Genomic DNA, 15,069 nt, shown 5'->3' with positions numbered 1-15,069 from the left:
CAAATAATGATGCAAACTTTGCTCGGGTCTTGTGTTTGCAAACTGTGGAATCTCTGTTTTAAACATTTGCTTGTCCTTCACGGTTCCTCAATCGTGTCCTGCGTATCTGGAGAAAAATAAATTGATAGTGAATGCAAATAGATGAATTTAAAGAAACAGTTAGAGGACAAAAGGAGGGGATGTAGAGTGGGTGTCACCATTGTTCTGCGATAAGATATTGCAAAAGAGAGACCAAATCAAACAGTGTTAGCTATCGCACATCCTCTCCACGTGAAGGTGTTGGCCTGTTTAGTCACGCTAGAAACAATATTTATATTTCACCACAGCTTTGTAAACGTTAAGTGTGCGCCAGGCCGATTCCCCTCTGGTCCCTGTTCTTTCTTTCTTTTTTCTAAAGCACTCTTGTGTCATTACCCATTTACCAGAGCAAGGAAAAGAACAGAATGTGAAGACCAGGGAAAAGCCTTTCACACACACAGACAGAAAACACACGCATGCATGCACACACACAGATTCTCAAAGGTGCTGCTTTTGTTTTATCTCCCTTATAGCACCTGCTTCAGGCAATCTGCTCCTACTCGTCTCAAATGAATTTTGTCACGGCCTTTCAGATTCTCAACCAGAGATGTGCTAATGAAAGGAGATAGTACAATTTGAACTGACCAGGTAGCAGCCAGCAGTGCACAGCTGAGAGCAAGGGATGGGGGACACACCCCTCCTCGAAACAAAAGACAAGTCAAGCGTCCGCTGATATACCCATTACCCTTCTCATTAATACCCTGCAGACCTGGCCGTGTGAGTGTGTGCGTCCGTGTGTGCTTGTGCGTACGTCTATCTGTTTGTGTTGGTCGAGCACTTATCGAATTGTTTATGACAGGCCTAATTGGGCTAATTGAAGACATTAAGATTACCTGTCAGCTGTGTGTATCCAGACTCCCTTTCTGTCTGACAACTCCTGACAAGTGAGGGACCCCGTAGCATCCGTCATGATGGAGCATTCCCAGGCCGTAATAGGGACAATAGGGGCCACTCTAATTTGATGTGGACAGCCGTGTGTGTGTGTGTGTGTGTGTGTGTGTGTGTGTGTGTGTGTGTGTGTGTGTGTGTGTGTGTGTGTGTGTGTGTGTGTGTGTGTGTGTGTGTGTGTGTGTGTGTGTTCGTTCGTGTTCGCTCTGTGCATGGCCAGGCTAATGGAGTCCCCCCTTTGGCAATGTGACAAAGCGATGAGGCAGTCTGAGGGGAAAAGTGAAAAAGGGTCTTCAAGTGTTTAAGGACATGAGAAGGGAAGGTGCTCGAGGTGACGGCCTGCACAGATTGAGTGACAAGAGAGGAGCACTGACATCTGTGTGTCTGTGTGGTTGGACACCCATACTCTTTTCAGAGAAATCCCAACTTTTTGACAAGCAAAGAGATCAAAATATAACCCATGGGCCTTTGGTACCTTTTGGCACTTTGGTCGACTTTTCCATGTGTGTTCTGTCATAAATAGTTGTATAATACCACTGATGAGAAATATCATGTGCATAATGTATTCATATTAAATCTAATTGTTCTTAAACCGTATTCATTTAGTTAAGTTGTTTTCCCTTCTCTGATCTGAGGTGCAGATATTCATAGCTCAGGGTTGCCAGATCTTAAGCAGAGCACAGTCCTATCTTCTTAGGCTTAAGGAATGTGCCTCTGCATATCTGTATCCCTCCCCACTCTCCTCTCCTGTGTGGCATTGTGTGGGGCTTTGTAGCGTCGTCGCTATGACAGATCAACGCTGTCAGCCCAGGAGATCCCTCTGTTTGTTTGTTCTCCTCCAAAAGGGGTTAAACTGTCAAGTTGACAACTCGCAAGACCTTTAGACTCCAGCACTACCGCCTTTCCCTGTCTCCCTCTCTATGACTCCCCCCCTCCCCGTCCACCTTCATCCCCAAACGAGTGAAAATCAATACCAGATTGCCTGAGGACCACTGTTTGGTGTGGGCCTGACCCCTAGATGTCCCCCACTCTGCTCCTTTCATTACATGTAGCCCAGTATTTAACTTCCATCCTCATCCCTCGCCTAATTAGTTTCGATAAGCTCAGAGTCTCTCTCCCTCCCTCTCTCTTACATACACACAAGCTCCGCAAACACACATGGACATTTTGCTTTCTTGCCCTTTGAAGGGACACCCTCGGCTGGGAGTAATAAAAGACAAATCCCCAACATGCGCACAGAAGCCCTCAGCGATTCTTGAGCTTGGATTATTTTTTTGTTTGCATAGCAAATTTTTAAAACTACAATGAAATTAGATTTGCACCCTAGATCATCAGTGAAAACACTGGGGGTATCCTGTGTTGGCCAAAGCTAATGCTGCTCTGTGGTGGGCCTGTTAGCAAGCCTAAGCCCCCACGGCAGTGGTTTTCCTCTCTATGTTAGCTCGTGTCTCTGAGTCGTCCAGTCATAGACAAGGTAGCCATTGATAATATGTAGAAGATGCTTTTTGGCTCTATTTCAATGTCCTCCTACTAAACCTGGTAAATAATTGATTAGTTAAAAACACAGAAAACTGTTCCAGTGATTTGTCGGCTGGAGGTCTGTGTGTTTTTATGTACCACCCACATGTTCAGGTGCCGCCACTGTGCCTGCTGGCCCATCGACCACTGACAGGCCCCAACGACATGTTGGCCCCCCTGCTCTGCTCCCCCCCAGGGGCTAAAATTACCCTCAGGAATGTAAACAGACTGCAGAGTAAGCACACGGCTTTCTGTGGCCCTTCGCCTGCGTCCGTCTCCAAACTCGCCACCCAAACTGGGACAGATCCATTTTGGACTCAGAGGCCAAGGTTGGTGGTGAGGATACCTTTAACCTCATTTGGCTGTTCTTTAGTTAAAGTAAGAGGACTTATAAAAGTGTTTCTGTCTCTGGTTAGGATTATCATATTGGCAAACTGCAAATGCTCTATGCAACAGCTGAAAAACAAATATATGTTTTTAGTTATTTTTCATCATATCTCCTTTCCCCTTTTCATTGTAATAGACAGATGGGCATTCACACCAATTCATTAGGTGTGTGGAGTAGCTGTAAGCGGTGGAGTCTGGGTGAAGAAGTTCACTGGGCCGGGCGCTGACATGTTGATTTAGTGGTGGTAACACGACTGCACTTCCAAAGGTGCTGACTTGGACGAAAGCCAGGCCTCTTTTTCTCCCAGGGAGACATTAGAGGCCTCACTCTAATTTTGGGGCAGGGTTCTACTCATGGATGCTGAGGCCAAGAGGCCCTACACAACAAACATTCACACCTGCCTTTCCATGCCTTACTTTTGATTCAGTCCTCACTTGAGTGGCAGCCGAATTTAAGATATACCACTTATTCCTGAACTTAGTGGATTGTGGATTTTTCAGAATTAAATCTTCTGAAATGTTGAAAAAATGAAAGGTTCCTTTGCAAAATACACTCTACAAACAAAAAATATCACCTAAAACTAAACATAGCCATGATAACGTTATCCATCATGAAAACAGAATATTTTTTGAATCCAAAAAACATCCTTAAAAATAGAGCAATGACTTTCTTTTTTTTGTACGTGCCGTTACATTGCGTGTGTGTGCATATTTATGTGTTTGTTTCAATAGCATAACAAGATGTGGAAGATAAACAGCCAAGCATCAGGCACACATCCTATGACCTCACATATAAACATGATATCATCCATACATATACACGCATAACACTGTTCCTGTGCTGGACGTACCAGGTTTGCAGGCGCCCGGTCAGACTGACGCTGCCCTAGCGAGGGCAGATAGGGTTACAGTACAAACTGTTGTTGATTAGGGCCGTGCCTGTAGTGGGGGGATAATCCTAAATTGAAAACACATTAGCCGCTAGGGTTAAGGGCAGGATTAGGACCAGGGCGGCATGGGACTAGGAGCAGCGGCAGACACAAAATGGCCGTTCCTCTGCCTGCCTTTGACTGTGTTTCCCCAGAGACAAGTGGCAATTATCGGCTAGGGCTGTTGGGAGTTCACAATAACAGGTTAAAGGAACATGTATCCCCTTGACGCTGTAGTCCTCTCCGTCTGCAGAGGCCCCCAGCATGCTCGCTCTCCACCGCGGGGAGCTTCCTGTCTCCAAGCTGAACTTACAGACATGAGGACTCATCAAAGGCCACAGGGACTCTGGACTGATCTCCAAATTAGCACTGCACCCAGTGTTTGGATTTAGAGACTAATAAGCCTCATCTAAAAACAGAAGAAGCCTCAGAGACATTTCTTCTTCTGTTATTTTTACCTCCCATATCAGATATAATGAAGGTCATCTCAATCCTTTGCAGAGGCTGCATTTAAAATGTATTTACACAGACTCAAGAACGCAGTATATGGCTTGCTCACTACAGTACTTGCATAGGAGACACCATTTGCAGCCATTGGCATAATAGAAATTTAATAATATCAGCGTCAGGTGTTAATGAATACCCACTCAGTGTGTCATAACTGAGGAGATCAAGCCATTTTCATGATGTAGAGGGTCATTAGAGAGGATAGGAGTCGATATCTGAGGAAAGATCAGGTGAGCTCTTCTGACCGACTGAATGTTAACCCTTACACAGCCAGAGCATTTTCATTATTACATTTATATTACAAGGGATGAATTCAAATGTAATAATATTTGTAAAAGATAAGTAGGAGCAAAGCGTAAAAAAAAAGGATCTGTTTGAAGAATTATTTGTTCCATAAGCTCTAATATGTATGTTCTGGTGTGATCATGGAGCTGTCGTCTGTAGGTTGTTTGGTCGTATGTGTGTCCCCGATACAACTTCTAAACACTAAACAGACAAAGCCACACCACACCTTGTTTGGTTTCGCTCCACATCCAAAGCAGACCAGAGTGTGTCAAAGTGCGTTAGAGTGTGACGCCGTAGATCTTACAGGGGACCAGCACACATTACACACACTTGTCCCTCAGATATGTGTTGCTAATGCGGCCGGCAACATGCTCAGTTAAGGGACTTAACGAGTTCCAAACACTGATTAAGACTCCTCCCTTTGGCTGGAGGATGTTTGGGAAGCATGATTTTGTACAAACGGATCCTAACTAGGACCAAATGTCGTATGCTCTCTCCTTCGTGCTTTTGTGCTATACAAATAAAAATTGGGCTGCTGCCTGTTAGCTCAACTGCTCATTCACATAATCATGTGTTAGGCTGGTTATCAATCGTGTGTGTGTGTGTGTGTGTGTGTGTGTGTGTGTGTGTGTGTGTGTGTGTGTGTGTGTGTGTGTGTGTGGAGATAAGGTTTAGGCTAATGTGAGAAGGTGGCTGAGGTGATAGGAGGTCGTGAGGTAGACTGAGGTCAGAGAAAGTGATAATTTGTTAGAGCAAGATAAAGACTGTAGTGTCCCTTAACGGTTAACCCACTAATGTTCACGGAGCTTAACAGTGATAGGTTAAAAATAATGTGAAAATAAAAAAAGTATTTGTACCTTTTTATAATTCAGAAAAAAGTGAGATAGAGGTGAATAATTGGTATTTGTGGATCTCACTGAGTACTTAAAAGTTAGCAGCATTCACAGTTATGTAGAATTCTTTATCCCTGTTCAAAGCACATAAAACAATATTCCTAATGCAGCAAGTTGAAACATACTGTATGAAACACCAATGTAGTAAGAAAATAATGTAAGCAATACATTGTTATAACACTGTACTGTTACATGGTTTGAGGCTTGATATATTCCTTTAAAAATACTAAATGTAATGAAAATCTTGACCTGCAACAATCACACAATACAAGAAAATGTTCCCATAGTTAAAATTACAACTATTTCAGATAATATAAATATAATAGTTTATTTAGGCTACATTACTGTAATACAAAAAAGGGAATTTATATAACTAATTTAGGAAAGTGAATTTGACTTCAAAGATCTTTTTTTATAATTGAATCTGCATTATTATATTCCAATGTTTTATGTGTTAAAATATGTTCTGAAAGACCCAGCGGTCATCTCCCAATTGTCCTAAATAAATAATTATATTTCACATGTTTAATTTCCCTTTCAATATCATTTTCATTTTGTGAGATTAGAGGTAGTATCCCTGATATTCCTTTAGTCACTTATTTCATCTCCTCGTGTAAATAATGGAGGCTGTGTTTCTTACAATTTGTGTTTTTATTGTGTGTCTAAGTTTAAGATGGCATTGGCTAATAGCTAGGGTCCGAGAGCTGAGATCCTGCCACAGAGGTTACAGTGGTTGTTATGGTTACCGGATAAGCACTGGAGTGCTGGTTATCATGCATCAGTGAGCGTAAATTAGCTCTTGGTGTAACATGCACCTCACGACACACCGGCTCGACCTGACCTCCCACACCCTTCATACTCGCACATCTTGCCTCCACAGCTCTATGTTAAACCTAACACTACACTACACAAACATACATACGCGTAAAACTCCCTACCTCCAACAGTGATAAAGGCAAACCACATCCGCTCCACGTTCTATTTCCATAACCCATCGACAGAAAACATAAAGATGTCGTGAAGAATTACAACTGAAAGAAGATGTTTTATAATTTATTGTCCTCTATTCCACTTTAATTACGATGCTTGTGTAGACTTGGGCGACTCATTTAACCGTGTGCACTGGCTGCCTTTTTTATTTGTGTTTTACATAGCTGAGCAGAATTGTACTTTTCCTTGCCCACAGAAATGTAGGGGGCGGTGGCGAGAGAAAAGAAGGTGTTCTATTCTTAGCTGTAGTCATGTTAATAACTTGTCTGTGGGAGGTTAACTCTTCCATTCATCTCCTGTTATTTATGTGCAGGAGGATGTATAGTTTGTAGCGAGGGATTATTTACCTCCCTGTTCGGGGACGCCCCTCCGGGCAGAGCCAGCCTTTAAATATCCTCTATCCTCTTCACAAGGCTGGCTGACTTGCTACAAACAGCTACTGAAAGGCTTTTAAAATAAAGACACTGGATGTACAGTGATCAGCTGAGGGGCCATATCACCTGGAACGCAGGCCCCTGGGTCATTGCCCCCCTTGCACGTACAAACCGATCACACAGCCATTATCTGACCTTGTAAATAAACTCCTTTTAGGCAGCTGCCCATAGCATGGACTGACCATGAAAGAGCAGGCCGTTTGTCACTAATACACACATTGTATGTCTATGTACATAGTCCGCCTGTCTCCAACACAGAGATGTTAATTCCTCTATACCTCTCACCCCAATCACTCTCAATGCTTTCTGTCTTAAAAGGAGTTGAGCCGGTTCCATACCTGCTTTTCAGGGAGCAGAGAAAAGACTAAAGCTAATGTTTGGCAGTGCTTTAGTGGGCCTACATTGTGACCTGATGTATGGATGCTGAAAACAAAGAGGTCTTTGTGAGGAAACCTCAGAGACGTAGAGTTCAGGCTCAGGTAGAGGCTTACGCTGTCTAAATCATTGCCGGGGCGTTTGTTTAAAATGGGTCTGCGTGGTATGTAAAATGACGGTGTTTTAAAGTCCAGCGTAAATTCATCTTGATTTTATTGATAATCCGTCATGGTGTGTAATGTGTTTTGGCAGAGGTGCTCGGTCCCCAGTTTTTACTAAAGCTTTTTCTCACCAAATGTGGCAGATCAAATTAGCCTTGATCTGTTTGTACTATAGAAAACAGAACGTTTTTTTTGGAAGAGGTAAAGGGTGAGCTGTCTGACCTCTAGCAACCTGAGGCTTCTCACAAAATGAGAAGGGCATAAATAAAAATCAAGAAAGCAAGTGTGCATATTCTCTGAAAGGTACAGTTTGTGTTTTACTGTATTTGTATTACATTTGCACTTTTTTACTGGTGCTCTGTGTATGCATGGGTTAGGCATTTAAGATGCAGAGATTTAATTCAGTTTTCCAGCTCTGTGTGAGGCTTGGCTGCATGACTCGCTGTGTGTGTGTGTTCAGGCAGACACTAATAACACTCCCTTTTCTCCATTTGAAGGTTTTTGTTCCTGAGCGCTTAGTGATCATTAAGCTGCAGTAGTAAGCTGCTTGGCACCTGCTTTAAATACGACCACCACCCGCTCATTAACACTAACGAAAGCGTGGCTGGCAGCCGCACTCCACGCCCAGGCTCGTCAACCTGCCCCCTCGCTAAAATTAGCTACATTTCACAAACAATTTCCCTAACTCGTTACACAGCTAGGTGTTTATTGGAAGATGGCTGACTCTGACTTAGAAGTGGTCGATGTAATAAGCACATGCCAGGTTAAGATGAGCTGGCCCACATAATAAACCATAATTTGCTGACAATTTTCAACTGAACTTCACTTCATCAGGCATTATAACAAACAAACTCAGGGGGACCTGAAAGTACATAGCATCATGTGTATTTATAATTTACTCTCACAGAGTGTGGATGCTGCTTGGAACTTTTTCTTCTCAATCCAAAGCCATCAGGCTCAGCCTCGGCCCCCTGACCGTTCCCTTCCCCCTTACTGTTATTGTTTGTATTCCCAGTCTCAGATTTTTACCTCAAGATCCTTGTAGTATTGACCTGTATTAATTCTGAGTAGGATTCAAAGTCCATTTATTTTCTTTACGGTATGGAAAGGCCTTGGTGACATGGCTCCCCTGTGTTTATAATTTTGCTTGTTTCAATTTGTGCTCGGCCTCCCCTGACAGAGCCGGGACATGATGTATCGTACACCGCTGCCTTATCTGTTGATGTACAGTTTTAACCTTTCCAGAAGGTTGCCTCTCTCCACTCTGTGCAGACCAGTCTCCCTGTCCCCCCCTCTTCAGATTCACCTCCCCATCCAGAGCACAGGAAATACATACAGCACGGCGGCTGAATTCAAAAGAAGAGCATAACCCCTTTTCCAAAGTCATCTAATGTAAATGTTTAGGTTTTGTTTCCATAACATTTCCATATTAAGAGTTGGCGGCCATGTGCAGCAGTGGACCATGGAAGCGATGAGAGTTTGGGGGCTTGAGCCTTTTGCAGTGCTGAGAGGCTGAGCTATGTGTGTGACATCGTGGTGAACTTTCAGTGTGCATCTGTGGGCTTTCTGCTGGGCTGTTAGCTTTGGCCTGTTTGCTCATAGATACAGCACCGTAAATCACACAGTGTAAAATGTAGAATCCGGGGATGGGGCTCAGAAGCATGAACTGCTGGAAGGGCCTCTTGGAGGGAGGGGTGCACGCGTTGGAGTCACATATTTGTCTGTGCTTGTGACTGTCTCCATACAAGTACTGTATGTAGAACATGCACTGCCTCAAGGCTCAGTCAACAGAACATATACATAGTTGGCAATGTCACAACAACTGATTCTTGCTCTCATTTATAATTTATGTGGCTAGAATAACTTGTCGAAGTTGCGAGGGGTCGAACATCCAGGTATTTATAATAAGCTCGTAAATTATAACCACATAAAAGACTACGGTAAATATTTCTGTAATTAATATTAAAATAACACCAAAGGGTGTTTTGGTCTGTGTTTTAATATGAAATGATTGATCACAGGTTCAAGATTTTATGCACTTTACCTTGGAGCTGAACTTCTGTTGCTCTCCGTGGCCCTTTGGCTAGCTTCCTGTCTAGCTCTCCCGAGGCCCCACAACATTGTTAACTGTCTGAGGATAGAGTGTCTGGGACCGGAGCACTGTCAGCCCCCTTGAATCTGGTCTTGCATGTGGGGACTGAGGTGCTCTCCATTCAGAGTTCAACTGTGACATGTCTTTATGCATGGCAGCTAATGTTCAAAGAATAGGTATGATCTATATGAGGCAGAGAGGGGCCACCGGTGGCTCTTTGGGGCATAATATACAGCTTGAAAGATGATTTATTGCCTTTGTGAGGAGAAGCAGTGAAATAACGTTCCCGCTGAAGAACCATTTTAATTGTCTCTGCACCTTTCAGCAGACCTTCAGGTGTACAGTAGTTACAGTGCCCAGAAGAAACAATAGCAGCAACATGATGAGAGGGAGAGAACAAAACATAGAAAAAAAACACTTTTATTTAAATAGCCTGAACTTGACTTCTCAGTTGCTTGGCAATTCATTATGTATAGCTTTTAGGAGCTGCAGTGCTTGCCAACTGAGTCAAAGTTGTTCTGGCTTTTAAAGTGAATGTGAATGAAACAGCTGGACACTGTTGGATTGGCTAACATTAGCCGCCAGATGCAGTGTGTTTGAGTCTCAGACTTTGTGTTGAACTTTCTGTTCTCTGCTATGTGCCAAAGGCTTCCGACGGCAGGATCCGGAGGCCTTGGTGTAATGCTTTGTTATTTCTCAGATTATTGTTTTCTTCACTGCCATTGTAATATGATCAAGTGTGTATCACCCTGTCACAAAGATCTTAATCTTCCTGGCGGATTTTTTTATTTGTTTCAGTTTCCTGAAATGTTATCAAAGGGAAAAGAAACTAAGCGATCATATCTTTCATAGATCAATCTTGCTTGTGTCCCATCTGTTAGTCTCTTTACTTGCTTATTCTTCCTTTTCTTGTTTTGCCTTACCCAAAGTCAACAGCCATAAGCATTTTGCACATATGAATTTAAAAGAAACATTCATAGCTACTTCAGAACTCTCAGTCTTGACAGTAATGATGTACTAAGGAAATATGTGCTTTGTTTCTTTTGTTTTACACTGCAGGTTCGGTCCAGGCCTTGTGATCTACTGGTATGGTTTCATAGGAGAGCTGGACTGCCAGAGAGACAGAGGTATCCTGCTCAAAGACTGCTTCCCTACAGACATAGTCACTCTGAGCCATGCCGCCCAGCAGGACCGACTGCCACAAGAGCCAGAATAAAGACAAAGACGGGGGGAAAGAAAGAAAAAACGTATGATGGAAGGAAAGAAAGAGGAAGACACAGAGGCGGGAAGGAACAGGGGTGTATATCCAGATCCGGAAGCAATTTGGCTTTCCTGCAGTGTGAGACGGCAAAAAAATCTGCCCTGAACTCCACCTGACCCGCCGTCTCTGTCCGTCTCTCCCTTCCTCTCTTTCACTGCCCCAAAGCTACCACATGTAAACACACACCATCTTTCTGTATTATCTGACAGCACAGGGTCAGATTCATACCTGTGTGCAAAAACACTGTCTTGGAGGCTTTCCTGGTTGTGGTCAGCTCCTGGCCCCTGGATGGCCCCTCGCAACGGACAGCCAGGGTGAGAGCCAGGGCCAAAGCAGGACATTAGGTCCTTCCTTATCACACCCAGCGCCCTGGCCTTTGTCACTCCTTCCTCCTCCACTCCATAGGCAGATAAGAGAGGTGCGGTCCAGGGGCTGGCTGGACGCCTGTCTCTCACCTGCGTCACTCAGCGTCCTCTCAGTTCCACCCCAGGGGGGTAAACAGGATCATTTCTGGTTGAAGATGGCCTCACTGTGACCTTCTTCCACTTCACCTTATAAAAACTATTGAGGATTTTCTTTTTTTCCCCACAGTTTTTGAAGCAAGGTTAACCATTTCAAAACTAAATGCTATCATAGAATAATATCCACTTTTTTTGTATTGTCTTTAAGTCAATATAAGTCTCCACATTGTTGGTAACACTTCTCACACAGCTCCCATCAAACTCAAGTGCCAACTATAACTACTAAGTGTCTTTGTTTTTCTCCTTGGCTAGCTTGCATGATGTTGATATCTATCTTTTTCTCACCATAGACTAATATGTTCAATTTTTTTAAATTAATTGGTTATTGTCAGTCTATGAAACATTGAAAAATCAAAGAATTGGCCATCAAAATTGTTCAATTAACACTCAAAGTTATTTATATAAAACAAATACCAGTATCTGCATATAAGAAGCTGACATTCACATTTCTGCTTCTCAAAATCAAAAATGATTCATTGATCATTCAAATTGGTAGCACTTCATTTTCTGTCAGTCTTAAGTCAGTATTAAAGATGTGTTCTATAAACAGTGTTACATAACATCAGAGAAAGCCATAAAGCCTGAAGTTACAGTGTTCTCCATACAAGGGATTAAGGTGCCTGTTGAGCCAAAGATTTGAGTAATTAGGTCTATATGTCACCTAAACAAGTGCACTGCAGGGTTTAAAAAAAAAAAAAAGGAGGTGGTTCATTTTATCCCACATTTTACACTGGGGTAATTTAATAGAAAATGTATTTTGTATATAGGGATTTTGTATGTGTGTTTATTACTAATAAATACGTTTTGATAAAATATTTGGAATATGTTATTTTTATGAATGCTGCCAGCATAACATTTATTATTTTCCACTTAAACTTAAGCTTTGTGAGTGCAGACGGGTACGTACAGTAGAAACACCTGATTTTCATGTAAATGTGTGTGTATCCAGCAGTTGTCTGTTCCACTTCTTTTACAACCGCTGTACCTTTTTTTATGAGCAGATACCAATGGAAGAAACACAGCCGGGCTAGGGGAACCAGAAGTGAACATAAAGTTGAGTGATGCTTTTAGAGGCAGATATGCACTGCCTATAGGGGGTCCCTGTCCTGTCTTCTTCTTTATGGCACACAAAACGGTAAGAGGAAAGAAAGTGAAAGAGTGAAGAACCTGCCGCCACCTCAGAGAATGCTTCTTATGTATCATAACTGCTGCACTACGGAAACTGAGTTAATATGAGAGGTTGTTTCCTAATACACAATATTTCAGTAAAACCTGCTGAGAGATAAAACAAAACAGACCTCAGGTAAGAATGAGGTATTGAATGAAATGATGTCCTCCTTGTCGTCACTGCAGTGTAATCATTCCTAAACCTGACCCTTCCCTGTTCTGTTACTGAGGAGAACTCCCCATATAGAATAAAAATAAGCGCTTGTTTGTTCTGCAAAGTCATGCACGGCTCACGCAGTTAGAGAGATATGGTATGTGGGGGTTAAATACCACTAAAGTGTTGCTTGATTTGTTACCCTTAAACCTCTAACCCTCAGCCAGCTCCCATCTAGGCCTTGATCCCTCCATGAGGAGGCCGGTGGGTCAGCGCGGGGTCGCCAGGCGGCCATGGCTTCCTCTGTCAGGCCCCCCCTGCTCCATGTGGTACAAAACAACTGTCCCCATGTGTCCAGTTAAACTCGGCCCTATTGCCTGGCCATGGAATGCTTAGACATCAGTTTATGGCTCCTGTTGGACACAAAGACAGAGCTATTTTACTCGGGGAGGGAAAATTCTCTATTGAGTTAGAACAGAAAAAATGGAAAACAGCAGATTCAGTTCCTCTCAAGTTTCAAGCCTTCCTGTCATTGTTTTCCAAGATGGCTGTCGCACAAAAGAGGAGCCAGGGTCAACTCCTATAAATTAGGTTCTGCACACAATGCAAACTAAATACAGCTTCTTTTTTTTTTAAATCTACTTCAAAGGCAAGAGCCGACATCAGCGTCGGCTGGCAGTTTTTCCATGATGTGAGTGCAAATATAGAAGAAAACAAATGTCTCTGATGATTTTTCAGAGCCAGACATCTTTATTTTGTGTTTTCCTTGTCCTCGTCTACCACCTCTTTTTAGATTCATTGTTCTTGTCACAACAATGGGCAGTCGAGTGCTCTCCAAATAAGGTGAGTTTGGAGAGGTCGTTTCCTGGGGCAAGGAACACCAGTGTTGGAGAAATTTGATCCTCAAGTGGCATCCAGTAATAACAGGACTGACCGTACAGTATTTTCTTTTTTGCAGATATATATAATTGTGTCAGAGAGAAAATTGAAAACATTTAAATCATGTTCTCCTGATAAAGTATTTCCAACCTACATTGAGAACTATTTAGTTAAAAAAAAAAAAGTGTTATAATATTGTTTACACCCCTTTAAATTGAGACTCCCATGTGTCTATTAGTTTGATGCTACTCACAGCTTCGTCTGGCCTTGGCCTGCAGGCTACTGGAAGTCTACTATTCACTCAGATGTACATATCAGCCCGATCTCTCCCAGATCCTGCTGTTTTATTTCTCTTCAGCCAAGCTGCTAGACCACTGAGACATGGAGAATGAGGAAGAAGAACAGAACCGGAGTTAGACTGAAGGCTAGGTTCTATCCCTCCAGCAGACCACCAAACGGACTTCCTCCATGCTCCTGTGTTATTTATGTGGAGAGCGCTCTGGCCTGTTGCTGCCCCAGGCTGCATAGTGCTTTTAGTCGGGATCCTCTCAGCCTCCCTCAGCCAGCAAGACATCACAGGGTGAAAATAAATAACATTTCTCTTGGAAGATTCAGAGCAGCCAGTTTAAAATTTAAAAAAAAAAGATTTTTTTTTTAAAGAGTGCTTGGAAAACAGCACTGGGAAAAAAGCAGCCCCTCTGCCCTGAGCTCAAGCAGATATGAAGAGTTTTTATTTTTATTTTTGGGAAACTGCCTAATCAGAGACTGTTATTTTAAAAACAACAATGGATCATGAGAAAAATGGTCTGGGGGATATTACATGGCAAAGCAGTGGATGTTTGATTGACAGGGCAGATGGTATGTTTGAGGGAAACTGAACAACTATGACACATTAATCCACTCAGTAGGGTGGGGAGATAAGGGCGCTAGTCTAGTTTAGTGAAGTATGAGTCACTGGTAGTGCGGGACAAACGGGGACATGGCCGAGAGCCTCCAAAAATCCAGAGCTCTGAACACCCTGCAAAAACCACTCCTGACACTGATGAGACATGGGATCACATGCACCCAGGCTTTGGCCATTGCACTTTTCAATTTCTGACAGCCCTAAATGAGCAACTCAAGTCCCTTTCTGTTAAAAGAAACAGCATGGCTGTGGAAACCTAAATACCTTAGATGGTACACCATGTTAAATGGTAAGGTGTTGACTGGGATTCTTGCTAATTGAGGTATTCCATTTGGTGCCAAGCTCCCATTTGTAAAAACAGTGGCAGTCAGCGTGTAACCCACGCCTTCAAATAAATCCAGGAAGCATATTTGGAGTTCCTTCCAGTGAGACCTGATACATCATGTGTCTGCGGCCATAGCTGTGGCCTGTGACCGTCCAGAGTTTAGCCAAGATGTCACACATCAGCCACATTTTACAGAGGCTATTTTTGTAGTCAGCTTTGATTAATCCCCATTGTTTTAACATGTATTGTCATGAATAAAAAGGAGTATGTGAATACCGCAGAACAGCGTAGGGGGAAAAAAAGGTCTGTCAGTGAAATGGA

The 15,069-nt window shown here is 42.9% G+C and overlaps 1 protein-coding gene across 1 annotated transcript in view; it reads left to right on the top strand.

The window, feature by feature from the left end:
* Positions 1 to 12,097, top strand: part of cdin1 (CDAN1 interacting nuclease 1) — a 52,708-nt gene extending 40,611 nt beyond the window's left edge. The window contains exon 12 of the mRNA XM_010767560.1: positions 10,597 to 12,097. Within this exon, the coding sequence (XP_010765862.1) occupies positions 10,597 to 10,753 (157 nt within the window). The 3' untranslated portion in view covers positions 10,754 to 12,097. The remainder of the gene's footprint in view (positions 1 to 10,596) is intronic.
* Positions 12,098 to 15,069: the final 2,972 nt, after the last annotated feature.

Source organism: Notothenia coriiceps, unplaced genomic scaffold (assembly GCF_000735185.1).
Source record: "Notothenia coriiceps isolate Sejong01 unplaced genomic scaffold, NC01 NC01_scaffold00004485, whole genome shotgun sequence".
Classification (NCBI taxonomy): domain Eukaryota; kingdom Metazoa; phylum Chordata; class Actinopteri; order Perciformes; family Nototheniidae; genus Notothenia; species Notothenia coriiceps.
The sequence above is the reverse complement of the archived record's forward strand: the minus strand, read 5'-3'. Positions and strand labels throughout refer to the sequence as shown.